We start from the raw sequence: 27164 nt of genomic DNA on the forward strand, positions 1-27164 counted from the left end.
GGAAGTGCCTGTGTCAGGGAGACTTTGAGATAGAATGCTAGCTCCTCAGAAGTTTTACTGTTGGTTTGTGTAAACAGAGCAGAACATTTATACTAAATAGGCTACTCTGGCTTTGGTGGAATGCCGTGTGTGTGTGTGTGTGTGTGTGTGTGTGTGTGTGTGTGTTTAAGTAAAGCTTTCAACAAATGTTTTGGTAACTGATTCTTCTTTGCTGTGGTACCTGACTTCAGTATTAGCTGCATTGTGAGTGGTAGATAAAGGTGGTGGTTTGAGATTTGAATCCAAGACTGGTTAGTTTTTATACGAATGGCAGATTCCCTGGTGGGTGGGTCATTAGCTAGAATCAGGAAAGACAGTTTCTCCTAGGTGAGTGGGACCCCCCCTCCCCACAAGTGGCCAAACACCATAGAGAAACCAAACAAAAACACAAATAATGTCCTCTTTCAATTTAAAGTGTAAAACTTGCCAAGCAGTGGTGGCAGACACCTTTAGAGGCAGGTGGATCTGTGAGTTGGAAGCCAGCCTGGTCCACAGAGTGAGTTCCAAGCCAGCCAGGGCTACACAGAGAAACTGTCTTAGAAAACAAAAACAAACTAACAAACAACACCCCTCAATTATTTTAACTACTCTCTAACCCTAGATCCCCACTAGGCAAGACATCCTGAGCCCCAACCACGAGCTCTCCAAAGGACAGCAGTATATACATACACTCACAAAACCATAATGACATGAAATGATTAACATGTGACTGAAGGAATGGCACAAACTGAATTTTCAATAATCGCATTCTCCCACCCCCCTCCCCCCACCTTTATGTCTTTCCAGACAGGGTTTCTCTGTGTAAATAGCACTGGCTGCCCTGGAACTCGCTTTGTAGACCAGGTTGGCTTCAAACTTACAGAGATCCATCTGCCTCTGTTTCCAAAGGCGTGCACTACCACGCCCAGCTGCATATCGGGTTTTTGTCTTTTTGTTTTTTTTACGTAGGAAGAAAGGAAAACATCAAACATCTTACCACCCAAACCACCCAGCTGGGGTCAATTCATACATTGAGAAATGGCTGAGGAAAAAAAAAAGGCAAGAAGATTCTGTACTGACTTAAAACAAGTTGCCTCACACCAACCCAGAAAAGGTTACATTTTCAACTTGAGCTGTAATTTTCACGCAAAAATCTGAACCAAGATTTACCGATTATAGCGGCATCCGATATCACATTCCCCAGACGTTTTCTGTAGAATACAAATTAGGTTATCTAGTCCGCAGGGAGGAATCCCACTATCTATGTAGCCTGCTAAGATTTCATCTTTCTTTACCATAGACACTGGATCCAAGTTTGGCTCTAAAAGGATCCTTTGTTTCACACCCAAGTTTGGCTCCCACGTACAGCATCGTCAAGCTGAGGTGATGAAAACTGAACCCACACCGCTTGCCTCCCAGGCAAACCTCTGACCACTATACATTCCCCCAGCTCCATTCAGATACCTAGTCATGCAAGGTTCCTTTCTTCAACATCCATCTTCTCCAACCCTTTCCCCAAACAGCCCCTCGGGTCGCCACCGAGCCACAGACAGGAAATGGGGCTGGCGCCCCTCCTTTTCAACCTTGCTCGGAGCCGTGGGTGTGGACGACCTCGACTGCAGATCCCGGGGTTCCCCAGGATTCTGCAGGTCCAGGTTCACTGCCCCTGGGCTGACAGGCAGGACCATAGGGGCTGCATGGTCCTCGGATGTGATCACTAGAGAGGGGAGGCGGCAGGCGGGCCTGGCAACCCCGAACCCGCGCGGCCCCGCACATGCCACGTCAGGCCGTACCTGGCTCGTAGCGTTGCTGGCTGCGGAGCTCAGGAGGCGGCACCCAGGGTCGGGGTCCGGGCTGGGTTCAGCTTCCCTCTTGGACCTCACCCGCAGCAGCCGCCCCGCCCAGGTGTCTTCTGATTGGCTTCTTGCACTTTTGCTTCCGGGTGAGAGGTCGCCCGGTCGCCCCAGCAACCGAGGCCCGCTCTGTCCTAGAGCCCAGCTCCCTCCAGCCTGCCGAGCTGGCGAGCCTAGGGGAATCGCAGAGTCGCGAAAGCCTGTCCTTCACGTCTCCATCAAGTGAGTGCGCTTCCTCTCGGGAGCTGATGGACCCGGAGCCAGCCGCAGCATCCACTCTGGGGTGGAGGGGCACCGACAGCCCGGCGTCGGGGGATCCGGAGATACAGCGTGGGCCCCCGAGTCTGTGGGTTCGCTGTGCCTATCACTCCGGATTTGTTTCCTTTACGGTGCCAGATCAATGGCAGAGGTTCCTGCTAACTCACATAATCCAGAAATTTGAATGTGGAAACGTCACCCCCTTATTTAGAGAATATTAGTTTCTGTAATCGAACTCACACAGATAAGGTTTTACCTATGTAATACAGTGAAGTAAGCCTGTACAAATGGAAAAGAAATTAGCTTGATGTTTCTAGACTAATATGGCTGCTGATTTTGGTACAATGACAACTCAACATGGTTGAAAACACAAGTACAGTTTTCAAAAATTAAACGTGTGTTTAATATATATACATATTTAATATATTATATAATATATATTAACATATAATATATTAATATTATTTTAAATATAGGTATATGTTTATATGTGTATATATTTATATATGTGTATATATTTTTATATATGTATATATATCTATGTATATGTATAAAGAGCAATAATAGTATGTTATGCATCAGTAATAACAACAGCTTTTTCAGGTCCTGTAGTCATCTGAACAAAATTGTAGACGTCTAGCCTCGCCTTAAAAACAAACAAACAGAAAAACACCACCAAACAACTAGAAACAGCACAGGTCTGTGACCATTAGGGTACCAGCACAATATATATATGTATATAAGTATACACATATACATACATGTGTGTGTATTGTACATATATAATTATATGTATATTATATATATGTATGTATATTATAGACATATAATTAGCTTTTAAATCATCTGTAAAGAAGACATCCTGAGTAATATTGGAACCATCTTTGATAAAGCTACCAATTCATATCATGCAGCAGGTAGGAGATATTTTACACTCACATGATACAGTGCTGCCCCCACATTTGTAACACTAGAGGGCGAAAAAGGCATTTGAGACTTCTTTTTACTTTTTTCAGCAGAGGGCCAAATGCTGGTGTGACATAGCTCTGTAAAAGAAGTGCACTCTTTTAGATAGGAATTCCTTTCAGTAGTGTTCAAAGTATTACACTCTCACGAAACAACAAACAAACAAACAAAACCAAAAAAAAAAAAACCCTGAAAACCAAAAAGGGGAAACATTTCCCCGAGATAAAGCCGTACAAGACTATGCTCATCAAACGTGGAAATCTGAAGAGCGGTTGAGGACTGCTTCATTTCCTGTATGATCAGTTGTGTTTAGTAGTGTCCTGCTTAGTAGGCGTTTAATGATTCTGTCTCAAGAGCCATTCATTCCCTAGATAAGCATTTTCTGTTTGTACTCAATACCGAGTCAGGTGGTGGGAGGACATTTCATCGATCTATGGTCCCTATTTTAGTGTAGGTGACTAACTACACATAAGCATTGCTTTACTAAGACCCCTAGTCCTGGAACCAGAGGAGTTTAAGGATGAGAAGAAGTCAGACAGACTTTGCAGAGGGGCCATCTACAGAGTTGGACACTAGCCTGCATGGCCTACATAGGTTCATCCTTTTAGTCAAAAGTAAGAATGAGACATTGAGGTAGAATCTGTTTCTACCCAAAGAAGACGCTCGTGCCTCCGGGAGAGCACAGCATAGCTGCAGTGGGCACTGTGAGCAGATTTCGTAATCTGATAAGCATTGTTAAAGCATCCACTACTGCCTGACTGAAAAAAAAAAGTTAACTTTGTACTAATAAAATCATACAAAATAAATTAAAATAGGCCATCTAGGGAAGATAATTTATTTCCTCAGGACTCTGCACCAGCCAGTAGAAATGCCAGTGTGTCTGTGTGAAGAGAATTTACCGGAATCCTGCTGAAAGCACATGTGCTGTGGGTCTCATGATATTAAACTATTTAAACTTACCTTTATTTCCCTCAATCTCTTAAAGCTTCGTCAGAAGTATATAAGATCAAATTTATATTTCCAAATGGAGACACATACGGTAAGCATGCATCTTAATTATCTTTTCATATAGGAAATTTGTTTTATAAAACCTTTTTTTTTCAATTCTATGAAAAATTTAATTGAAAGTTTTCAAATTTTTCTCTAGAAATATCACAGTACTTTTCTTTCTAGTAATGCTATCTTGTAAAACACTATCATAACCCAATTCCTATGTTTGTTGTTTCTACGATTATAGATGCTATTTTAAATACCTAGTACTCTCCTCTTTCTTATTTCTCTGAAAGCTGTCTAGCTAATTTCCCATAATTCACACGTTCAGATCATATAGTTAATTCCCCTCAATGATGTTGCAAAAACCCAACCAAACAACAGACAACAATGATAACAACTAAAACAAATATGCATCAGAAACAAAGCTTTGAAATGACATTTATAGTAGTATATACACAGGAAGGCTGAGCTGCTGTCATTGTGCAGGGCCACTAGTGACAATGCCAGGAATACCTCATGTATACTCTCACGACAGCAGTCATTTCAACTCCATGTTTCCAAAACATGCTACTGTTCCCAAGAAGGAGCCGTGTCTACCTGATTTTACATCTTGAGTCCAACTTTCTGTTGTCTTTTTCTACTAAAACTTGCCCTAAAGTACAGAGAAAAAACAACTTTCTGAGCTATGAACTATTTTACCCATACATTATATTTCCAGTGGTAAAATAAGACAAGCTAAAGTTATCCCATATCAACTGTAACCTCCCAAGTCAATGCTCCTGTTTTTTAAATTTATTTTATCTTTTTTTACAGTTCCCATCCTGGTCCACCCTCTGACTGTTCCATAGCCCCCCATAACCCCCATCCCCATCTCCATGTGGATGTCCCCAACCCACACACAAACACCCCACTTCAACATAACGCCCCACTCCCTAGGGCCAGCCAGTCTCTAGAGGGTTAGGTGCATCTTCTCTGACTGAGTTCAGACCCGGCAGTCCTCTGCTGTATGTGTGTTGGGGGCCTCATGTCAGCTGGTGTATGCTGCCTGGTTGGTGGTCCAGTGTCTGAGAGATCTTGAGGGTTCAGGTTAATTGAGATTGCTGGTCCTCCTACAGGGTCACCCTCCCCCTCAGCTTCTTCCAGTTTTTCCTTAATTCAACCACAGGGGTCAGCAGCTTCTGTCCATTGGTTGGGTGCAAATATCTGCATCTGACTTTTTCAGCTGCTTGTTGGGTCTTTTGGAGGGCAGTTGTGATAGGCCTCTTTTTGTGAGCACACCATAGCCTCAGTAATAGTGTCAGGCCTTGGGGCCTCCTCTTGAGCTGGATCCCAATTTGGACCTCCTTTTTTTCAGGCTTTTCTCCATTTTTTGTCCCTGCAGTTCTTTCAGACAGGAACAATTATGGGTCAGTTTTGACAGTGGCATGGTAACCTCAACCCTCACTTGATGCTCTGTCTTTCTCCTGGAGGTGGGTTCTACAAGTTCCCTCTCCCCACTGTAGAACATTTCATTTGCTTCCTGAGAGTCTTTCACCTCCCAGGTCTCTGGTGCATTCTGGAGGGTCCCCCATCTCCTACCTCCAGAGGTTGCCTGTTCCCATCCCTTCTGCTGGTCCTCAGGGCTTCAGTCCTGTTCCTCCCACACAATAGCTTATCATGTTCCCCTCTTTCCCCTCCCTGTCCCCTTTCTCACCCAGGTCCTTCCCTCCCTCCTTCCTTCTGTGATTGCTTTCTTCTCCCTCCCAATTGAGGCATCCTCACTTGGGCCCTTTGGCTTGTTAACCTTTTTGAGTTCTGTGGATTGTATCCTGGGTATCCTGTATTTTTTTTTTTTAGCTAATATCCACTTTTATTGGTATATTATCCCATGTAAGTAGCAGACATCCTAACAGATGAATAGACATTTAAATCAAAACCATTATACCTAGATAGGATACCTTAAAAATCTGTGGTGTCTGTCATCCACTCTGACTTTTAGTTTTAGTCCTAGAAAGCCAGAAAAGCGAAGGCCAACCAAAGCCCACCACTGGGGTGCAGGGCAGTTGTGAGTTGGCTTCAGCATAACTGTTCCACCCACCTAAGCCCCCAGCCCCATTTCAGAGCTCAGGGTCACAGCTGCGGGCTTCTTCCTCGCTAGATGGCGACTGCACAAGAACTACCTCTGGGATCTGTGAGAGAAACGGGACAGGCACGCACACCACGCCGAACGGGATTGTCTACACAGGAAGCTGGAAAGATGACAAGGTATCCTTATCATCCTTAATTCTCGTACTGGGTAAATGATCCAAGCATTTCATTACCAGTCAGAAGTGCATTGATTAAAGGGAGTTTATTGACTCACAGCTGTAATCTGGTTATGTAGGAGGCTAAGGCATGAGGATCCCGGATTCCTGGGCTATGTTGCAAGACCTGTGTTCAAACTAGATTCTGTAATGAAGATAAATGGTTTTAGTGTCTATTATTCTACATATAATATTAATCTCATCAATAGACGTAATATTATTATCTTTCTCAGCTTCCATTCATTGAGTAAAGCCAAACATTATTTTTTTTCCATTTAATCTTCTTGACAACCTCATGAGAAAGGTACCATTAAAACTCCTTTTTATGGATGAGATAAATCAGACTCGGGTTCCTTATACAGATGGTGGGTGATAACATGGGAATGTATACCTAGGTCTACATTTAAGAGATCATCATATCTATTAGGTGTGAGTGCCACGGCCTACAGGAGAGGGCTCTCTCCATCCACAGCAGGAGTCTCTGGGGTCACTCTTGCTCCCCAAGCCTTCTAGTCAGCCTCACGCCAGCCTTTTATCTAACCTCTGGTCCTCATGTTATGCAGTAGACACTTTTCCTACTGAGCCATTGGCATACCCCAAATTCACAAAGACAGTGTAATGTTTTCTGAAGTGACTACACCAGTTGCTTTTTAAGACTTCTGATGAACTTTGGTGTCTTGAGGATTCTAATTATCACCACCTTGGTCCCTCATCTGTTCAGATAGCCCAGATTCAGAAAGACAGGAGGGGGAGGGGGGGGGAGGAGTGGGGGGGATAAGGATAGACATGTCTGCTCTTTGTGGAAACAGGAAGCGATACAAAGTTAATGAGGATGTTCCTAAGAAGCTTGTGGGTGCAGTGTAGGCGGGGTTCTGAGCATTTCCTTTCTCACAATCAGATGAATGGCTTTGGAAGACTTGAACATTTTTCGGGCGCTGTGTATGAAGGACAGTTTAAGGACAACATGTTTCATGGACTGGGGACTTACACATTCCCAACTGGGGCAAAGTACACTGGAAATTTCAATGAAAATAGGTAACGTTACATTTTAAGAATAATTACAGTTCTAAAAGATTCTCTTCAGTCATGCTTGTTAAGTAGTGTATTTAATTAGTGCTAAATAGTCTTTATGGCATATTTGATCTCCATAAATGGCTGAGGAATGTAAGAGGAGAGGCTGTAACCATTATAGCCTTCCAAAGTGCAATATCATTTTTGGTAAAGATGATTAGACTTTCTCTGTGTAGCCCTGGCTGTCCCTGAACTCACCCTGTAGATTGGGCTTGCCTTGAACTCAGAAATCCGCCTGCCTCATGCCTCCCAGTGCTAGGATTAAAGGTACACACCACCGCTGGGCGTGGTGGTGCACGCCTTTGATCCCAGCACTCAGGAGGCAGAGGCAGGTGGATTTCTGAGTTCGAGGCCAGCCTGGTCTACAGAGTGAGTTCCAGGACAGCCAAGGCTACACAGAGAAACCCTGTCTCAAAAGACCAAAAAAAAAAAAAAAACAAAAACAAAAAAGGTACACACCACCATGCCTGGCTGACTATTAAGCTTCTACCCCAGCCTCTGTGGTCTCTGTTAGTGTAGGGTGAGTGGAAAAATGTGTGATTCTTGAACAAATTTAGTCCAAGAATAATTTTCACCTAAAATAATTCCTGTGGTTAATTCATCCTGACCTGAATTAGAGAATGCTAAAACTAGAAATGCACGTACTATTGCCCTTTCTGAGCACACGGTTGCAGAAAATATAAAAGGGAATGAAGCATAAGCATAGTTTTATAAGCTGGATCTTACTCCATATCAAGCCGCCCAAAGGTCACTATGAGGCTGGGGATGCAGCTGAGTTGAGAGTGCTTGTCTAGTGTACATGAAACCTTAGGTTCAAACCCTACATCGCATAGAATCGGGCATAGCACGCAGCTCATGCCTGTAATCCTAGCCCCTGAGAGTTAAGGGTAGGAGGCCCGAAGTTCAGTGGCACCCCTGGCTACACGAAAAGTTTGAGGCCAACCTGAACTACAGGAGACCCTGCCTCAAAAGGAAAATAAATTTATTTATAAATATCCCTTTCACAATCTAGAATGAAAATGCTATCTAATTGTTATACAGTCAGTGTGATACATTTCTAGGACTCCATTTTTGTAACAAGGACACATAAACCATTTTCACTTATATTAATAAAGAGAGGAAAAGATAACCTATGGGATACAGCCTATTCATATGTGAGTGTGTTTCCACCACTACAGTGGGATCAAAAGAACACTACCCAAGCACAGCACCTCAAACGGAGCTGATGACCAAGAAATATTTGTTAAGTAAATGAATGTTTGAGTCGATCCAGATAACCAATACACAAGTTTCAAGTTTCAGCCGATTGCTTGGTTTTATATAAAGTTAAGTTTATTTGACGCTGAATCCATGAGCACCAATATTTGTATCTAGACAGTGTGTGTTTGAAATAGTGTGTCTTCCTAGTGTATGAAAGCAGAACGCTGGTGATTAATAGGAAGTGACATGGAAAGGTAAAGAGCCCTAGACAGGCAGCGCAGCATAGCAGTCCACGTAGTCTGTGAATCCACATAGACTGTGAATGACCAGTCCTGACTAACGAGCAAGCTCACTTCTCACTTTTGCAGGGTAGAAGGTGAGGGAGAATACACTGACACCCAAGGCCTGCAGTGGTGTGGTAACTTCCACTTCACAGCTGCCCCCGGCCTGAAACTAAAGCTCTACATGTAGACCTGCTGCCTTAACGCTGAGATGTGGCCTCTGCAACCCCCCTTAGGCAAAGCAACTGAACCTTCTGCTAAAGTGACCTGCCCTCTTCCGTAAGTCCAATAAAGTTGTCATGCACCCACACCTTTTTGAATTATGTATTGTATGTGTGTGAGCTCATGTGTGTTTATGTGCATGTGTGTGCACATGTGCTTGTATGCATGTGTGTGTGTGTGTCTGTGTGTGAGTACTTGTTCATGCAGGTACATGTGGAAGGCAGAAGTTGATAATAAAATGCCTTTTTCAGGCTAGAACATGCTTTTAATCTCAGCACTCAGGAGAGGCAGGCAGATCTCCTGAGTTGCAGGACAGCCATGGCTACACATCTTGAAAAAGAAAAAAAAAGTCCTTTTCAATCACTTTTCACTTTTTTTTTTTTTTAAAGACATGGTCTTACTATATGGCCATGGTTGGCCTAAAACTCACTGTGTAGACCAGGTTGTCCTCAAACTCACAAAGATCTACCTGTTTCTTCTTACCAAGTGCTAGGATTAAAGGTGTTTGGTCACTAGATTCAATCTTTTCACCTCATTTGTTCCTCAGTGAACCTGGAGCTCACTGTTTCTGCTAATTTGGCTGGCCAGTGGCCCCCAGGAAACGCCCATCTCTGCTCACCCCCAGCTGAGCACGGAGGTTAGGCACGTACCAGCGCGCCTGGAGAGGGAATCAGGGTCTTCACATTTGCAGGGAAAGCACTTTGCCCACTAAGGCATTTCCCCGACTCTTGAATTGTATCTTCATTAGGAAATGACTTTAAATAAATTGTGTGAATCAATTCAGAGTTTATGTATGTTTTAAAATTGGAGCAGTACGGTCCGAATGGTGGCTAAGTCACTATCTAACTCTGCACCTCAACTTTTGTCAGCCCCTCCCTCCGGCTTGTGCCTTCAGGTTTATTTTGGAAGAAAAACATTTTTCATGAGATACCCTTTATAGTTATGCAATCAGTTGGTCCCCACTGGATTGGTTTACAGTTGTGGTAAAACTTAACATGAAAGCTGTCTTTTGAACAAGAACTTAAATGCAGTACATTGTTGCTGACTGTAGCTGCCATGTAGTACAGCTTGTCCCCAGAATTTATGCTTGACCGACTGACCCCCAACACAGAGATTAGTACTGACATTTCCTGCTTCAACCGCTATCTAGTCTTTGGTTCCACGAACGTGAACATTTTTTTTTGTTGTTGTTGGCTTTTTTTTGTTGTTTGTTTGTTTTGAGACAGGGTTTCTCTGTATAGCCCTGGCTGTCCTGGAACTCACTCTGTAGACCAGGCTGGCCTCGAACTCAGAAATCCGCCTGCCTCTGCCTCCCGAGTGCTGGGATCAAAGGCGTGCATCACCACGCCCGGCGAACGTGAACATTTTACATGCCTTATAGAAATGATGCAACATTTGACTGGCCCTTCTTATAATATCCTGAGTGGTCAGCTGTGTTATATTACAAAAATCCCTTCATAAAAAGCTGAGCAGTATTCCACTATATGTATAGATTATATGTATACATTATATGTATTTCTCTAAGCTGGACAATCTAAGCTTGGCTATTGTGAACTGTGCTGCAGTGAACATAGAAATGTTCACTGGAATTTTCTGTTAGAGATGCTGATTTCAACTCATGTGCATAAGTACCCAGTAGGAGTGCTGGATCACACAGTAGGTCTGTTTTTGTCTCTGAGGGCCCTCCATGCTGGTTTTCCATCGTGTGAGTGTGTTTCTACTCACATCATGTGAGGCTTCGACTTTTTGCAGATCCTTAATGACATTGTCTTTCTTCTTGTTGACCGTGGTAGTAATTGGTTGATCCGCCTAAGACTGCTTGGCACTCGACTGTATGTATAACCCAGGCTGTCCTCAACTCACGATTGTCCTCTCTCCACCTTCTGTGTGCCAGCTTTACTTACAGCAGTCCTGTGTGGTTGGTTTGGTTTTAGTTTTGTTAGCATATGGAATAGTGTTGCTGCTAGCCACGCTGACATGTACACGGTGGTAGCGTGCTGTGGTTGTGGTTTTTCCTCCCCAGAGCTTTGTGAACTGAGGTTTGCAAGCTCGTGGGGCCTTTCGTATCTTTTTTTTGGAAAAACATCTACTCAGGTTCTTAGTCCAGGTTTTAATTTGATTATATTTTTTTTTCTTGTTTCTTTTCTCTCCTCCCTTCCTCTGCCTTTCTTATTTATTTTTCTTTTCTTTTGAAACCAGGTATCACATGTATTCCTGGCTAAACTGGAACTTTTAAATTTTTTATCTTACTTTATATATATATGAATTTTTTTTACCTGAATGAACCTCTGTGCACTATGAAATTCATGAAGTTCCTGTGGAGGTCAGAGGTTGGTGTTGGATCCACTGGGATGGAGGCACAAATGGTGGTGTGATTCGAACCTGAGTCCTCTGCAAGAACAACCTGTGCTCTTAATCTTTGAACCATCTTCCCATCTACATCTGTCATGTAGACCAGGCCTGCCTTGAAGTCACAGAGATCCACTGCCTAAAAGCATATGTAACTACACCTGGTCCATTGTTTTCTCTTTTTACATCTATTTGCTTAAATGTGTGTCCATGTATATGTGTTCTCATGGTGTGTGTGTGTGTGTGTGTGTGTGTGTGTGTGTGCCCGTGTGCCCAAGGTCAGCATGTGGGCAGTGCCCTGATTTTCTCCTTACATCTATTTCAACTTCTTCTTCTTCTTTTTAAAAATATTTATTTTTATTTATATGTGTAACTGTCTTCAGACACACACCAGAAAAGTGCATTGGATCCTATTACAGATGGTTGTGAGCCACCATGTGGTTGTTGGGAATGGAACTCAGGACCTCTGGAAGAGCAGTCAGTGCTCTTAACCATTGAGCCATTTCTCCAACCCTCCCCCTCTGTTGATGGTACAATAATTCTTTTTTTTATTAGGCTAATAAAATTTATTTAAAATATACAACTCAGTATTGACATTTTTTTAAGTCATGTAAATAATTTATAATAGTTAAATTCCTCTTAAATATACATGATATCTTCTAAAGCTAAAAGTAATATGTACTCAACCAGTTTTTAAAATCTATTTGAAACATTAAACATGATAGAAGTAGAAAAAAATCTCTTATGAAGTCCTCTATGAAAGGAAATTGTGACAAGTTCCTAGTTAGACAGAAACCAATCCATCTACAACGGAGAATACACAGTGTAACTGTGGCTTCATAGAATTAATTGGGTAGTGTTTCTTCTGTTTCTATTTTGTGGAATAGTTTGAAGAATATTGGTATTAGTTCTTCCTTGAAGGTCTGAAAGAATTCTGCCCTAAACCTATCTGGTCTTGAGATTTTTTTTGGTTGAGAGACTTTTAATGACTGCTTCTATTTCTTTAGGGGTTATGGAACTGTTTAGATGGTTTATCTGATCCTGATTTAACGTAGGTATTTGGTATCTGTCTAGAAAATTGTCCATTTCATCCAGATTTTCCAGTTTTACTGAATATAGGCTTTTGTAGTAGGATCTGATGATTTTTTAAATTTTTCTCAGTTTTTTTTTGTTATATGTCCTCTCTCTCTCTTTCTTCTTTCTTTCTTTCTTTCTTTCTTTCTTTCTTTCTTTCTTTCTTTCTTTCTTTCTCTCCTCCTCTCTTCCTTCCTTCCTTCCTTCCTTCCTTCCTTCCTTCCTTCTTTTCTTTCTTTATTTCTTTTAAAAGATTTATTTATTATTATATATGTCTTCAGACACGCCAGAAGAGGGCATCAGGTCTCATGGGTGGTTGTGAGCCACCATGTGGTTGCTGGGATTTGAACTCAGGACCTTCAGAAGAGCAGTCAGTGCTCTTACCCGTTGAGCCATCTCACCAGCCCTGTATGTCCCTTTTCATTTCTGATTTTGTTAATTTGGATACTGTCTCTGTGTCTTCTGGTTAGTCTTGCTAAGGGTTTATCTATCTTGTTGATTTTCTCAAAGAACCAGCTCCTGGTTTTGCTGATTCTTTGTGTAGGTTTGTTTTTGTTTTTGTTTTTGTTTTTGTTTTTTTCATTGTTGTTGTTTCTACCTGGTTGATTTCATCCCTGAGTTTGATTATTTCCTGCCTTCTACTCCTCTTGGGTGAATTTGCTTCTTTTTGTTCTAGAGCTTTCAGGTGTGCTGTCAAGCTGCTAGTGTAAGCTCTCTCCAGTTTCTTTTTGGAGGCACTCAGAGCTATGAGTTTCCCTCTTAGCACTGCTTTCATTGTGTCCCATAAGTTTGGGTATGTTGTGCCTCATTTTCATTAAATTCTAAAGTCTTTAATTTCTTTCTTTATTTCTTCTTTGACCAAGTTATAATTGAGTAGGGGATTGTTCAGCTTTCATGTGTATTTAGGCTTTCTGTTGTTTTTGTTACTATTGAAGACCAGCCTTAGTCCGTGGTAATCTGATAGGCTGCATGGATTATTTCAGTCTTCTTGTATCTGTAGAGGCCTGTTTTGTGACCGATTATATGGTCAATTTTGGAGAAGGTACCATGAGGTGCTGAGAAGAAGGTATATTCTTTTGTTTTAGGATTAAATATTCTATAGATATCTGTTAAATCCATTTGGTCCATAACTTCTGTTAGGTTCACTGTGTCTCTGTTTAGTTTGTATTTCCATGATCTGTCCATTGATGAGAGTGGGGTGTTGAAGTCCCCCACTATTATTGTGTGAGGTACAATGTGTGCTTTGAGCTTTAGTAAAGTTTCTTTTATGAATGTGGGTGTCCTTTCATTTGGAGTATAGATGGTCATAATTGAGAGTTCTTCTTGGTAGATTTTTCCTTTGATGAGTATGAAGTGTCCTTCCTTATCCTTTTTGATAACTTTTGGTTGAAAGTTGATTTTATTTGATATTAGAATGGCTACTCCAGTTTGTTTCTTGGGACCAATTGTTTCTTGAGAACAATTTTCTTTGAACACTGAGGTATGTTTCCTGTATGCAGCAAAATGCTGGGTCCTGTTTGCATATTGAGTCTGTTAGTTTATGTCTTTTCATTTGGAAATTGAGTTCACTGATGTTGAGATATTAATGAATAGTGATTGTTGCTTCCTGTTATTTTGATGTTATTTTTATGCTATGTTATCTTCTTTTGGGTTTGTTGAAAGAAGATTACTTTCTTGCTTTTTCTAGGGTATAGTTTCCCTCCTTGTGTTGGAGTTTTCCATCTATTATCCTTTGTAGGGCTGAATTTGTGGAAAGATATTGTGTAAATTTGTTTTTGTCATGGAATATCTTGCTTTCTAGATCTATGGTAATTGAGAGTTTTGCTAGCATCTGTGTTCTCTTAGGGCCGGTATAACATCTGCCCAGGATCTTCTAGCTTTCATAGTCTATGGTGAGAAGTCTAGTGTAATTTTTATAGGTCTGCCTTTATATGTTATTTGACCTTTTTCCCTTTAATATTCTTTCTTTGTTTTGTGCATTTGATGCTTTGGCTATTATGTGACAGGAGGAATTCCCTTTCTGGTCCAGTCTATTTGGAGTTCTGTAGGCTTCTTATTATGTTCATGGACATCTCTTTCTTTAGGTTGGGGAAGTTTTCTTCTATAATTTTGTTGGCGCTTTAAGTAGGGAATCTTCACACTCTTCTATACCTGTTATCCTTAGGTTTGGTCTTCTCATTGTGTCCTGGATTTCCTGAATGTTTGGGGTTAGGAGCTTTTTGCATTTTGCATTTTCTTTGACTGTTGTGTCAGTATGTTCTATGGTATCTTCTGCACCTGAGATTCTCTCTTCCATCTCTTGTATTCTGTTGGTAATGCTTGCATCTATGACTCCTGATCTCTCTTCTAGGTTTTCTATCACCAGGGCTGTCTCCCTTTGTGATTTCTTTATTGTTTCTATTTCCATTTTTAGTTCCTAGATGGTTTTGTTTCATTCCTTCACCTGTTTCATTGTGTTTTCCTGTAGTTCTTTAAGGGATTTTTGTGTTTCCTCTTTAAGGGCTTCTAAGCTGTTTAGCTGTGTTCTCCTGCATTTCTTTATGGGAGTTATTTATGTCCTTCTTAAAGTTCTCTATCATCATCATGAGATGTGATTGATGTCTTGTTTTTCCAGTGTGTTGGGGTATCCAGGGCTCACTGTGGTGGGAGAACTGTGTTTTGATGATGCCAAGTAGCCTTGGTTTCTGTTGCTTATGTTCTTGCCCTTGCCTCTCACCAGGTGGTCATCTCTGGTGTTAGCTGGTCATGCTGTCTCTGACTGTGGCTTGTCCCTCCTGCAAGCCTGTGTGTCAGTACTCCTGGGAGACCAGTTCTCTCCGGGAGGAATTTGGGTCTGGAGGACTGTGGCACAGGGTCAGCTCCAGGCACAGATGGGAACCGGAGGGATCCTTCTCCAGGCTCCTCAGTTTCTCTGCCCTGAGGATTCTGGGCAGGTTCCTTTGAGCAGAATTGGTGGTCTTACTTGTGCTCACAGGCATCTCTGCCCTCTTGGGTTTGGAGTGCTGTGGCATAGGATCAGCTGAGGGAGCTCCTGTTTCCCCTTCTCTCTTTCCATTTTTGTCTTTGTGAGACAGGCACTCACTCTATGGTTTAGGCTGGCCTGGAACTTACACAGCCCAGGCTGCCTTCAAACTCACAGTTCTTTTGTCTCCATCTGCTGAGTTCTGGAATTACAGGTGGGCATTGTCACTCCTAGCTTGTTGGGTTTTTTATATATATTTTAAATCTCAAATTATTTATTGTTCCTTATGAATTTTTCCGATTAACTTTTTTTGTTGTTTGTTTGTTTGTTTGTTTGTTTTTTTCAAGATAGGGTTTCTCTGTGTAGCCCTTGCTGCTTTATAGACCTCAAACTCACAAAGATCCATCTGCCTTTATCCCCCGAGTACTGGGATTAAAGGCCTGTGATACCACACAAGGGCAATTATGTGATTTTAAAATATATGCATTTAATTTTATCAGGGAGGAGAGGTTGGGGAGATACTCCTGGAGGCCAGAAGAATTTTTTAGAGTCCTCTGGAGCCAAAGTTACAGACAGTTTTGAGCTGCCCAGTGTGGGTGCTGGGAACCAAAATTGGGTCTTTTGCAAGATCAGGAATCACTCTTGAGGGCTGAGCCATCTCTCTGGCCCTGAGTATGTTGGTTTTAAGTCCTTTATTCTGTTCATATGGTGTATCACACACTGGCTCATTTTCGTGTGTTGACACATCTTTTGTATGTTGAAGTATCTTACGGGTATATCTCATGTGGTATATGGTCTTGGTTTGGTATGACACCCAACCTCACAGGCAAGCAACATGAGAACAGATAAGAAGCAGATATTAACCTAGAACCTCTGCATAACAAAGCAAGCAGCAGAGTGGATAGGCGATCTGTGGAACAACCTACGCAACAGCCACATTTCAAAAACTTGATCTGGACTGAGAGTCAGCTCAGCAGAAAAGAGCACTTGATGCTCGTGCTGAGGGCTAGAGTTCAGATCCCACATTAAGGGGCTCACAAATGCCTATGACTTCCACTAAGAGGCATTTGACTCCTCTTTTGGTCTCTGTGATGACCTGCACACACACACACACACACACACATGCACACAAACACTCATGTACACACACAACATTAAATAAACAAGTATCTTTTCTTAAACATAGTTCATCTGAAGCGAGGCAGTGATGGCACATGCCTTTAATCCCAGCACCCAGGAGATAGAGACAGGTGGATCTCTGTGAATTTGAGGCCATCCAGGGCTTGGGAAATAGCCCAGTTGGAAAAGTGTTTGGCACACAAGAATGAGGACTAAATTGCATCCCCAGAAATCACATTTTTAAAGATCCACATGCAGCACTGACTGGATTCAGTAAGTTGGTTTTTTTTTTTTTTTTTCCATAAAGCTGAGGGGAGTGGGGGAGTGGGAAATGGGCTGGGCTGGGGTGGATACGCCACAACACATAGTGTATGCATGTGAAAGTCTTAAGCCATACATTTAAAATATTTTTAATTACATTAACTAATTAAGTGTGCGCTGGTGTTTTGCCTGCATGTATGTCTGTGTGAAGGTGTCAGATCCTGAAGTTACAGACATCTATGAGTTGCCATGTGGATCCTGGAAATTGAACTAGGGTCGTTTGGAAGAGGAGTCAGTGCTCTAACCACTGATCAATCTCTCCAGCCCCAAGTTTTAAGAAATTACAAAGCAAAAGCAGGCGTGATGGAAGGGCTGACGAGCTAGATGGTGGTGATGCCTGCATAGTCCTGGAAAAGCCCGGTCAGGCAGCCCATGTCTTTAATCCCAACATTTTAGAGGGAGAGGTAGGAGAATCAGTTGTTCAGGGTCATTTTTGGCCAGACTTATCTACATGAATACCTGTCTAAAAAAAAAAAAAGAAGAAGAAGAAAAAGAGGAGGAGGAAGAGGAAGAAGAGGAGAAGAAAGAGAAGAGGAAAGAGGAAAAAAGAGGAAAGAAGAAAGAACAGAAGGAGGAGGAGGAGGAGGAGGAGGAGGAAGAGGAGGAGGAGGAGAAAAAAAAGAAAGCCAGCCAAAAATCCCAGCCTGGACTGAGGAGGGGCTCATGAGATCCACCCCCAAGAGAGATGCTGTCAGCAGATGATGGTTGCTGGGACGGAGCAGTCTTTTCTTCAGGGATGCAGCCCCTGAGAGGCTGCTTATCCTCCAGCAGAGGGTCCTACACTCCTGCACATTCTGGGGGGGGGGGGGTTAAAAGAGCACATGCAGTCAGGAGGGGAAAGCTGTGGTGGGGAGGGGTTGTGGGGGTGGATTTGAGCAACATACATAGACATGCATGACATTCCTAAATAATAAAATCATCTTGTAAATATGTTAAGGTATACTGAATAATTCAATTCAAAGGAACAGTTTTATGGACTATATATGAATTATATCTCAATTTCTCAAATGTAAATCTGTAGTCATCATATAGTCTGTGCTCAGAAATCTTAAGCTACATTCCCAGGCCCATAGAAAGCTTCTTTCCCAGATAAAGTAATATTTTAAAGTGTCAAACTCCAGCCGGGCGTTGTGGTGCACGCCTTTAGTCCCAGCACTCGGGAGGCAGAGGCAGGCAGATTTCTGAGTTCTAGGCCAGCCTAGTCTACAAAGTGAGTTCCAGGACAGCCAGGGCTACACAGAGAAACCCTGTCTCGAAAAACCAAACCAAACCAAACAAAAAAATGTCAAACTCCACTGCTGAATTATTATACTGTACCCATAAATATGTACAATTAAAAAATGAAATAAGATTTGAATGGAAAAATTACCAAAGTAGTAGGTATCATCTATAGTTTTAAAATTGCATTAAAGATATGATTTTTTTCTTGCTAAAACTCTATTCCAAAACTGACCAAAATGAAAAAATAAAGTGTTGAATTGAGTACCGTGTGTCATATTTCATTTAAAATATTATAAATGTGTTTCTTAATGTCATTGTCATAATGACATTTTTTATTCTTTACTGTGCTAATATAGATTTGGGTTAAAATATCTTTTGAAGTATTAAAAATGGTGTTTTATTTTTTGTAATAGCTTTGTTGTTAATTTCAAAAGACTATAGTGGTCAAAGAAATTATGTCTCAACCCCTCCAAATAATAATAATAATGATAATAATAATAACTAGACATTTTGGGTGTGTTGCTTAGCGTTAGCCAGTATTCATTTAAATTCAATAGTATTGTTATTGTACTGCCATTCATTAGGAGCTAACTGCATGATAAGTTAGAATGAGGTGAGCAGATGCTGTCAGGAGCCAGGGCATACAATGTCGATCCAGAACATCTGGGGAATACTCCATAGAAAATCACATACCTAAGCTCTCCTTGTAGTTTTCTTCAGTGTATTTATGGCATCAAAATAGGTTTAACTTTCTAAATATGTAACTTTGTCTGGCACTAGTAACTTCTTAGGCTGTGAGTCTTGCGTTTCTCGAAGGTGCTGAAGTCCTCCCCCTGAAGTGGTGTGTGCCTCCTCTCACCCTTGGAAGCAGACTCAGCTCCACTCACTTGATTAGCTGACCTGGAGCTTATGTAATTAGAAGAGACACCAGTCTCCCTCATTTAAAAGCCTGTTAGCATATGACAGTCTCCTATCAAGGGAAGGCAATCCTCTCCACAGCTTCTTTCTGTAATCTTTAAGTTACTTCAGAATCCAGATAAGCCTTGGACTGGGGATGCGCTAACCACAGCAGGCACCATGGGGTAAGTACATGCCCTGAGAACCAGGGAAAGGGGAACTAATTTTATAAGAGAGCAAAGCTACCCATCTTTATCTATGGTGTACTAATCCAAGTTCAAAACAGAGTAACATTGATTTAAGGCAGACATTCCAATAAGTAACCTTTACTTCAGGAGCTACAATTTATAAAACTCATTCATTTTCCTGGTTAGCGTTTATGTTTGAATCTACCTTTGCAGGCTGTTAGCTCATGAAATGTCTGGGGACTAAAGTGGTTCTGCACATTTACATATTTATTTGAAGCTGGGTTAACTTTAAGAACAGTTTTAGGGAAAGAATGAGAAAATTCTTTTCTTTACAAGCATGCTTCTTTGGGACTAAGGATAATGAAAGCATGAAAAAGATCAGGGGTGGGGACGGTTAGTTTATTTATGCCTCTCTGACTAAGAACAAGGGTAGAGGAGTTTGGTCAGAGCTCAGAGTTCTATGGACAGTAACAGTTGTACTGACTGAGCCTGTATACAGATGAGTTCACTACACAGAGGTATTTATTTGTGAAGTATTTTCAAACAGTTCTTGGGGCCTTGGGGTCTGATGAAAAAACAAAACAGATCAGATTTCGCTCAAAAGCTTACTATTCTTTTTCGAAAGTGTTTGAGTCCATGACAATTAGTACTACAGTTATATGCACTTTAGATGCTGAGACAGCTCTGTCTGTATGTAGAGACTTATCTTTGTCCTCTTTCCTTCTTCAAGTAGCTCCTTTCAATACAAGCTATGTCATGCAGAATACTGATGCCTCACTGAAGGTTACTTGGAAAGGATTCCACGGAAATGATCAGAAATTTGTGGGAAAGGGTTTTGGCACTCTAATTCCAAAACAGTTTCCACTAACTCTAGTTAGTATTCACATTTTTTGTTGATGACCATGAGTCTGGAGAGACCGTGCTAAGCCTGTGTGAAGGACTTTTGAAAGAAACATCATACTGTTATTAATTTTTTCATATACAATTTTGCTGGGGATTATACTCAGGGTGTTATGCATGCTGGGTAAACACTCTTACCAGTGAGCTCTACCCCCAGCCCCTGACATTAGCTTAAATAGACGATTTGTTTTTCTTTTATGCACAATGGTGTTTTGCCTGCGTGTATGTCTATGTGAGGGTGTTGGATCTTGGACTTAACAGGCAGCTGTGAGCTGCCATGTGGGTACTGGGAATTGAACCTGGGTCCTCTGGAAGAGCAGCTAGTGCTCTTAATCACTGACCTCTTAACTCACCAGCCCTGTTATTAACTTTTAATACAAATAGAAATGAAATTGTTTCAAGCTAAGTATTAACAAAGAAGTCCCGAGTGAAGACTTCACATGCATCTGCTTGGTTTCTTTGAGTGAGAGGTGAAAGACCTCTCAGGTCCTCCTTGTTCTCTCCTGTTCCCTTGCCTGGAGTCTGTACATCACCGCAGCCACCAGTTGCCCCAGGCAACGCCAGGGAGCCCTCCTGCTTACCTCCTCTGCCGCTTCCTTACAAACAGGAATTCTCACCTTTTGGGGGAGCAAAACTGGGCTTCAAGGATCTTTGGAAAGTAATTTCAGGTTTATAGATAGTCCACGCCCGAGATGAAGAACACGGGGTATTTAGTCAGTTCTTGAGACAAGGTCTCTTGTATTCCAGGCCGACCTCAAGCTGTATAGACAGTCAGAACCTTGAACTTCTGATCTTTCTGCTCCACCTTCCCCAAGTTTTGGAATTACAGATACAGGGCACCGTGGCTCTTTTAAAAGAACAGTTGGTTTTGAATTTAGGACAAGAGTATAATTAATTTGTCTAACAGTTTTCTTAGTTTCCGGAGTTCTATAAAATGTAAAAATCATTAAGAGAATGATTCTATTCTCAGGGGTAGGGCCACATTACCATTTCGTTCTCTTTTAGACCCTTTTCCGCAGCCAACCAATTTGCTTAAGACAGGAGTCCAGTTTAACCGAACACATCTCTCACTGCTGCGTCTCTCACTGCTACTGTCAGGCCCCTGGGACTTGATTAATCACTCGTGCCTCTGGAGAAAGCTCCAGGAGCCACTGATGAAAAGGAACATCATTTTGTTTCTGAGGCTTAATGCCCCAAATAAAATGAGCTAAACAGAGTGTACCCTGCTTAGGATTATACAGGACTTTGTTCTGCTCCATAGCTCAGAGAGTTGGGTCTCGCTGGTTCCTGCCTTGTTGATGAAGGCGTGATCTTCCTAGAATAGTCAGACATGTAAAGGGTGGCTGCTGTCAGATGCTTGAGTTTGTTCATCTGAAGACATCTCTAGGACTTTTCCTGAGATGAGGGGATACCTGTCTTGGATTTGTCTTTGGGTCCTACTTAATGCCAAGCCCTTTCCACGTTGCCTCAGGCTATCCTGGCATGGTTTTAATGAGCAACAAAGAAACAAATATTACAAAATTTTCATACTCTCTAAAGAGTCTCCTCCCTCTAACTTCTTATGGAATGTGGGATGATTAAAGATGGTCTGTAAAGATGTATATAGAGATAACTTGTGAGATGTGGAAGGACCTTAAACCAGCTTGGTGATGCATCCTTGTAATCAGAACACTGGGGGAACTAAGGCAGGGTGAGCATATGTTTAAGGCCAGCCTGGGCTACACGTTGATGAGAGAGAGAGAGAGAGAGAGAGAGAGAGAGAGAGAGAGAGAGAGAGAGAGAGAGAGAGAACTGTGCAGTGTAAAATACCCTGCCACTATTTAACTGATGGCCATATTTCTTGGAACCCCTCTACCAATCCCTTTTCCAGTGCTGGAGGATAACCCAGGGCACTGCACATACTCAGTAAACATTTTATCATTTAGCTATGACCCCAGCCCTAACTGTTTCTTTCTTGCACTGGGGGAAAGTAAGGAAGGCTTTTCTATGTATCCCACCCTGGACTTGAACTCCCTGTGTAGCCCAGGCTGGTCTCTAATTTGTACAGATCTTCTTATCTCAGCCTCCTGAGAGTCAGGATTATAAGTGTGCATCACCACACCCAGCAATGCTTGTCTCTATGAAGATTGTTTGTGGCTACCTTTCCTATCTCTTAGCATAGCCAATGCATTTCTAAATGACATCTGGCAAAAATAGAGTTAAGGTTCTATTAATATTGTGCACACAACAAGTTCATTATTACAGAATGGTCAACAAGTTTTAGTTTCTCAGTTCCAGTCAGTTTAATTTTGTAAAATCTGTTTCGGTTATATTTTCTACCTCTGAATCTGTGAGTCCAATTCATTTTCTTAAGCCAAGCAAGGCATTCGGCTCATGTAGGAACCGTTGGCAGCCACTTCCATCTGTGTCCTCCTTTCCTAAGAGTGGCTTTTAAAATCCAGGCCATGGTTATCTTTCACTGAGTTATTAAAGGGGCCTCCCTCCCTGGCCTCTCTGCAGCTGGCTTTTCTGGATAGAATTTAAGTCATTACCTACCCAAAGCCTGACCTGTTGCTTCTGTGCTTGAAAGCCTCAGCGACTACTCTCTTCAGTGCGTGCCAGCCTCCAAAGGTGTTCATGTCTGTCCATCTGTCCCCAGTCTGTCAGTCCAGACTCACCCTCTACTTACAGGCTCCCTAGGATCCTCGTCCACCTCCACCTGTGTTCTGTTGTGAGCTAGTGTTTTACCATTTCCTGCAAAGCTCAGCTCAAAGCCTGACTCCGTGAAGCCGGGGCTCACCCTTTGTCCTCTGAACTCACTCCACTTTTCACACTGCACTGTGGGTCCGGGTTATTTGTGTGGCTCATTTTTCGCCGTTAGACTGCAGGCTCCTTGCAGCAAGAGCATCATTTTAAAAAGCATCCCTCACCACCAAGCACATGCCTTTTACATTACATGGGTTAAATAAATACTGCTTCCCTATAATCCACAAAGAATCAGAAATCCTAATTTTAGCCAAGCTTTCTTTCTTCCTCAAAGAGTGGCTGAAGTTCCTAGCTGGAGAGCTCAAATGGTAAACTATGAGCAATGGGCAGGGAGAAGAAAAAAGGGGAGGCTGGAGGGGGCTGGAGGGGCTGGAGGGGACAGGAGGGGACAGGAAAGTACAGCAGGGGGCTGAAGGGGCTAGAGGGGGTTAGAGAGGACAGGAGGGGCTGGAGGGGCCAGGAGGGGCTGGAGAGGACAGGAGGGGGCTGGAGGGGACAGGAGGGTACTGGAGGGGACAGGAGGGACACCAGAGAGAGTACTAAAGAGTGAGCCATTTATCATCAGTAAGTAGAAAGTACAGTCTCCAAGGGTGTGTTCCAGAATTAAAACAGTTCTTGTTTCTACATCATTCCCTAGGGGCTATCGTACAGTAAGAGTGGGGCCATTTGTCTGCGATGGGGAAAATCAAGATAATAGGGCTTTAAACAAGACACTTCTTTCTCGTATTCCTAAAAACATAAGCAAGCAAAAATGGTGAGTCACGCGTTCCAGAGCTGTTGGATTAGTTACTCTGATGCGAGACTCGGGTTCCTTTGTGTTGCTTATTCTTGGCCCCGTGCCTTTTAGTTCAAAAAGATGATCAGGGCTGCACTCCACATTGGTATTCAACTAGCAGGCAGGAGAGTGGGAAGAAAAGGGGTGTTTTCTCTTTTAACAGGAAGCCACACTATTTCTTTTATCCCCGTGCATAAAAACCTTGACTCAAGGCTACAGCTAACCTTATGAGGGCAAATGGGGAATAGGATCATTCAATGAGGTTATTAAGGTAACAAGAGGTTGGGCAAAGATGGATCAGTTCTGGGTGGCAACTAGCTGTGTGATGGATGCAATATCAGGCTTGGCATTGCCACTTTTATGCCTCTAGAATAAAGTGCAGCATCATGTAGGAAGCCAATATCTTAAGAAAAAAGTATCGCAAGGTTAAAGGAAAATGAAAAAGGGCAAGCCGAGCCGGCCGTGAACACAGATCCACTGAGATTGAAGGACGGGACGTGACAAAATGAGAAAGGTGACTGAGTCATGGTGTCCCTGTCCTGTTCTTCTCCCTCCTTCGAGCCTGCATGGCCCTAAGCCTCAGGCCAGGTGAGTGTGCTAGCCTGCTGACTACTTTCATGTGGGTGGAGTGAGCAGCTAACTTGTCCCAGAGCTTCAAAGGACAAAAGCTTTAAAAATCAGCAGCTGGCTTGGACCTGCCACTTGCTAGCCAAAGCACACACATCACAGAGTGTTTCTCAATTAGCCCTCTATGGAAAAACTTCTTAAAAACCCATTTACTTGTCCCTTGAGACAGCTTCTAGAGACTTTAGTATGGGAATGCTTTCTTCGGTGTGGAATACTGAGAAAGCAACCCTGAACTGTACAGTCATATCAACTGCTCTGAACTCCTGACGGAGCAAAGCTAAGTCATGCTGGAGTAGTCTAGCTAGAGTCCTGTGCACAGGAGTTCATTTTACAGTCACCCCAAAGGGAAATACTCTTAAGGGAAGGGACACAAGCACTCGATTTTTTTTTTCTCAGCATGGGTTGGAACAATTAGAGAATTTTAACAGGGAAATAAAAATACAATCTGATAACATTACACAATTATATGTGGAAAAGATGGTATAGAATGTAAGGTAGTTGTCATTGCCAACAGCATTTTGTCTTTTATAGACCCTCTAGAGTAATCAGAAAGAAGACTTCCAAAACCTGATGTGATGTCTCCTGCTGGAGACGGGGCGCGAGGTGAGTGAAAACCACACAGACCTTGTTTCTAGTGGGAGCAGTGATCCTTCTGGAAATAGAAGCATGCTACAGAAAATGGAGTGGGAGAGTTTTGTAAGCCTCTGAACAACTGTCAACCAAATAAGAATTTCCGTAGGTAGAAGCCAGAAATAATAGTCACTCTATAAACAACCATGTTACTTCAGAATCTTACTATATGTGTGAATGCTAACTGACAATATTGACGAGGAGTGAACTGTTTTAATCAATAAACTGTTGAGCTCTATTTGGGATAATTGGGGGATTACAAAAAAGTTCTCTGGAAAGATAACACTGAACTAATATGCTGAGTCCCTGTTTATTCTGGCTTTGTCACATCATAACCATATGGACTAGACTAGACAGCTTGTGCAGTGTCCATTTACAGTTGAGGAAACGGGCTTACCAAGGTTAGTGAATTTGTATTTTGAATTTTCATTTTGTGTGTGAGCTGTGGGGTGCGCGTGTGCGAAGCACACGCATGTGCAGTTGCATTTGCCAGTGTGTATGTGTAAGGCCAGAAGCCAACCTCAGACCTCTTCCCTGTCACTCCCACCTTAGTTTTTGAGACAGGGACTCTCACTGAGCCTGGTGCTCCCAGTTTCAGTTAGGCTGGCTGGCCAGCGGGCTCCCAAGACCCGCCTGTCTCCATCCCTTCTTAGTGCTGGAGTGACAGATGGCTTTGGGAGTGGTGCTGGGTATCTGAACCCGGGTCTTGGGCTTGCTCAGCACGTACTGACCGACCTGTGTGCCTAATCCAAAGACTACTTACCTCCCCGGGATCACAAAACTAAATTAATCAAAGAGCTAAGGTTTGAAAGATGTCTGCCATACTTAGGAAAATGTCCCACCAGTGAGTAAGCCCAGCAGCACTCAGAACACTCAGGAGACTGCTGAGAGTTCAAGGCCAGCCTGGACTACTTAGTGAATTCTAGATCAGCCTGAGCTATGTAGCGTGAGAACCTGTCTTTAAAGGGAAAGATGGATGGCTCAGCAGTTAAGAGCTGCTTCTCCAGAGGACCCAGCTGTGATTCCCAGAATCCACACAACAGCTTCCAACCATCTGCAACTCTAGTTCCGGGAGATCTGACACCTTTTCCTGGCCTTTGTGGGCACTGCACACACATGGTGGACAACATACATACAGATAAAACACTCATACATATAAAATAATAAAGTAATTTGAGATAGTTATAAAATCACAGTTTAGAAGCTCATTTGAAAAGTTAAAACCTATCAAGTGCTCATCATTACCTCAGACTTGTGTCAGTAAGGCAGCTGGTGGGGAGCATTTGCTACCGAGGTTGATGTCCTGAGTCCAACCTCCACGACCCATGTGGTAGAGCGGGAACCAACTCTCATAACTTGTCCTCTGACCTTCACATGTGTGCAGTGGCATGTGTGCCACCCATAAGTTAACAACCGTAGAAGCAAAGACATTCTGAGAAGCAGACAGACAGACGTAAGGAAGCAGAGGAGTAAATAAGGCTTGAGAGGCCTTCCCACCTCTCGCCCATCCTGTAAGACTCAGGGCTTTGCTCTAAGTCCTTGCCTGTCTTTGCTTTATGCAGTGTGGTGGAAGCGCATGCTTGCAATCACAGCACTCAGAAAGCTAAGGCAGAGGGGTCACCATGAGATTGAGGAAAAAGAAAACCATGAGTAGAAGAGGTGGATTTGTGATATATTTATACTAGAATAAATAATAAGCATTCAAACCTTTCTCATTCAGCAAACAGGGGTCATCTTCAGACAGAAACTCTCAGGAATGGGACTCACTGTGTTTTCCAGGGACTTGTGTGCTCTCTAACGCGGTGGCACCTTGGTTATTTTTGAGGGAATAATTTTGAACTCCTTTGATAGACTGATGTGAGCTCTCAATCCTTTCCCCAGAAGAAATGAATCTACTTAAAATTTTGCCTATAATTCAGGAGATTTGTGGGCACCCTCATTTATCTGAAGTCCTCATCTAAACGTGAAACATTTAATTATATAAGTATCATCATAGGAACGTGGACAGATGTTATGGCAACCTAGAAAAGTGGCATTTTCCAGGTATGGTGGTGCCTGTCTGTAATTGTAGCATCTGGGGAGTGGAGGCAGAGGCCCAGGAGTTCAAAGCCAGCCTGAGCTTCATGCGACCCTAACGACATAACAAACCAAACCAAACCAAACAGAAAGAACAACAGCAAAAGTAGAGCCAGCTCTAGTGGGACAGGTCGTG

At 42.5% G+C, this 27164-nt stretch overlaps 3 protein-coding genes across 40 annotated transcripts in view; 2 read left to right on the top strand and 1 right to left on the bottom strand.

Moving 5' to 3' along the window:
• Nucleotides 1-2232, bottom strand: part of Dhx57 (DEAH (Asp-Glu-Ala-Asp/His) box polypeptide 57) — a 52173-nt gene extending 49941 nt beyond the window's left edge. For 3 of the 10 annotated variants that reach the window (XM_006523448.2, XM_006523447.2, XM_030249434.1), the window contains exon 1: nucleotides 1483-1938. The gene's annotated coding sequence lies outside the window, so the exon portion shown is untranslated. Of the gene's footprint in view, nucleotides 1-1482 lie in introns of all 10 variants that reach the window. The other 7 variants (NM_198942.2, NM_001163759.1, XR_003952074.1 and 4 more) reach the window with 6 other exon arrangements.
• Nucleotides 1959-11852, top strand: Morn2 (MORN repeat containing 2). Of its 5 annotated transcripts, none has more exons than XR_003952140.1 (6): nucleotides 1959-2093; nucleotides 4081-4134; nucleotides 6226-6332; nucleotides 7269-7405; nucleotides 9010-9201; nucleotides 11344-11852. XR_003952140.1 is itself a non-coding variant. In NM_194269.2 (5 exons), exons 4-5 carry the CDS (start codon nucleotides 7269-7271, stop codon nucleotides 9110-9112), a joined length of 240 nt encoding a protein of 79 aa, NP_919245.1. In that variant the 5' UTR covers nucleotides 1968-2093; nucleotides 4081-4134; nucleotides 6226-6332; the 3' UTR covers nucleotides 9113-9232. The 5 variants fall into 5 exon arrangements, 2 of the variants coding, with proteins under 2 accessions (NP_919245.1, NP_001347369.1); XR_003952139.1 differs by lacking the exon at nucleotides 11344-11852 and adding an exon at nucleotides 9692-9923 and having other exon boundaries at nucleotides 1969-2093; NM_194269.2 differs by lacking the exon at nucleotides 11344-11852 and having other exon boundaries at nucleotides 1968-2093; nucleotides 9010-9232.
• A 6826-nt stretch (nucleotides 11853-18678) lies between these two features.
• The window catches only part of Arhgef33 (Rho guanine nucleotide exchange factor (GEF) 33), a 126575-nt gene continuing 118089 nt past the window's right edge, over nucleotides 18679-27164 (top strand). For 14 of the 25 annotated variants that reach the window (XM_030249880.1, XM_006524516.4, XM_006524518.4 and 11 more), the window contains exons 1-2: nucleotides 18683-19272; nucleotides 24854-24925. The gene's annotated coding sequence lies outside the window, so the exon portion shown is untranslated. Of the gene's footprint in view, nucleotides 19273-24853; nucleotides 24926-27164 lie in introns of all 25 variants that reach the window. The other 11 variants (XM_006524525.4, XM_030249883.1, XM_030249881.1 and 8 more) reach the window with 7 other exon arrangements.

The sequence above is a fragment of the Mus musculus genome, chromosome 17 (assembly GCF_000001635.26).
Source record: "Mus musculus strain C57BL/6J chromosome 17, GRCm38.p6 C57BL/6J".
Classification (NCBI taxonomy): domain Eukaryota; kingdom Metazoa; phylum Chordata; class Mammalia; order Rodentia; family Muridae; genus Mus; species Mus musculus.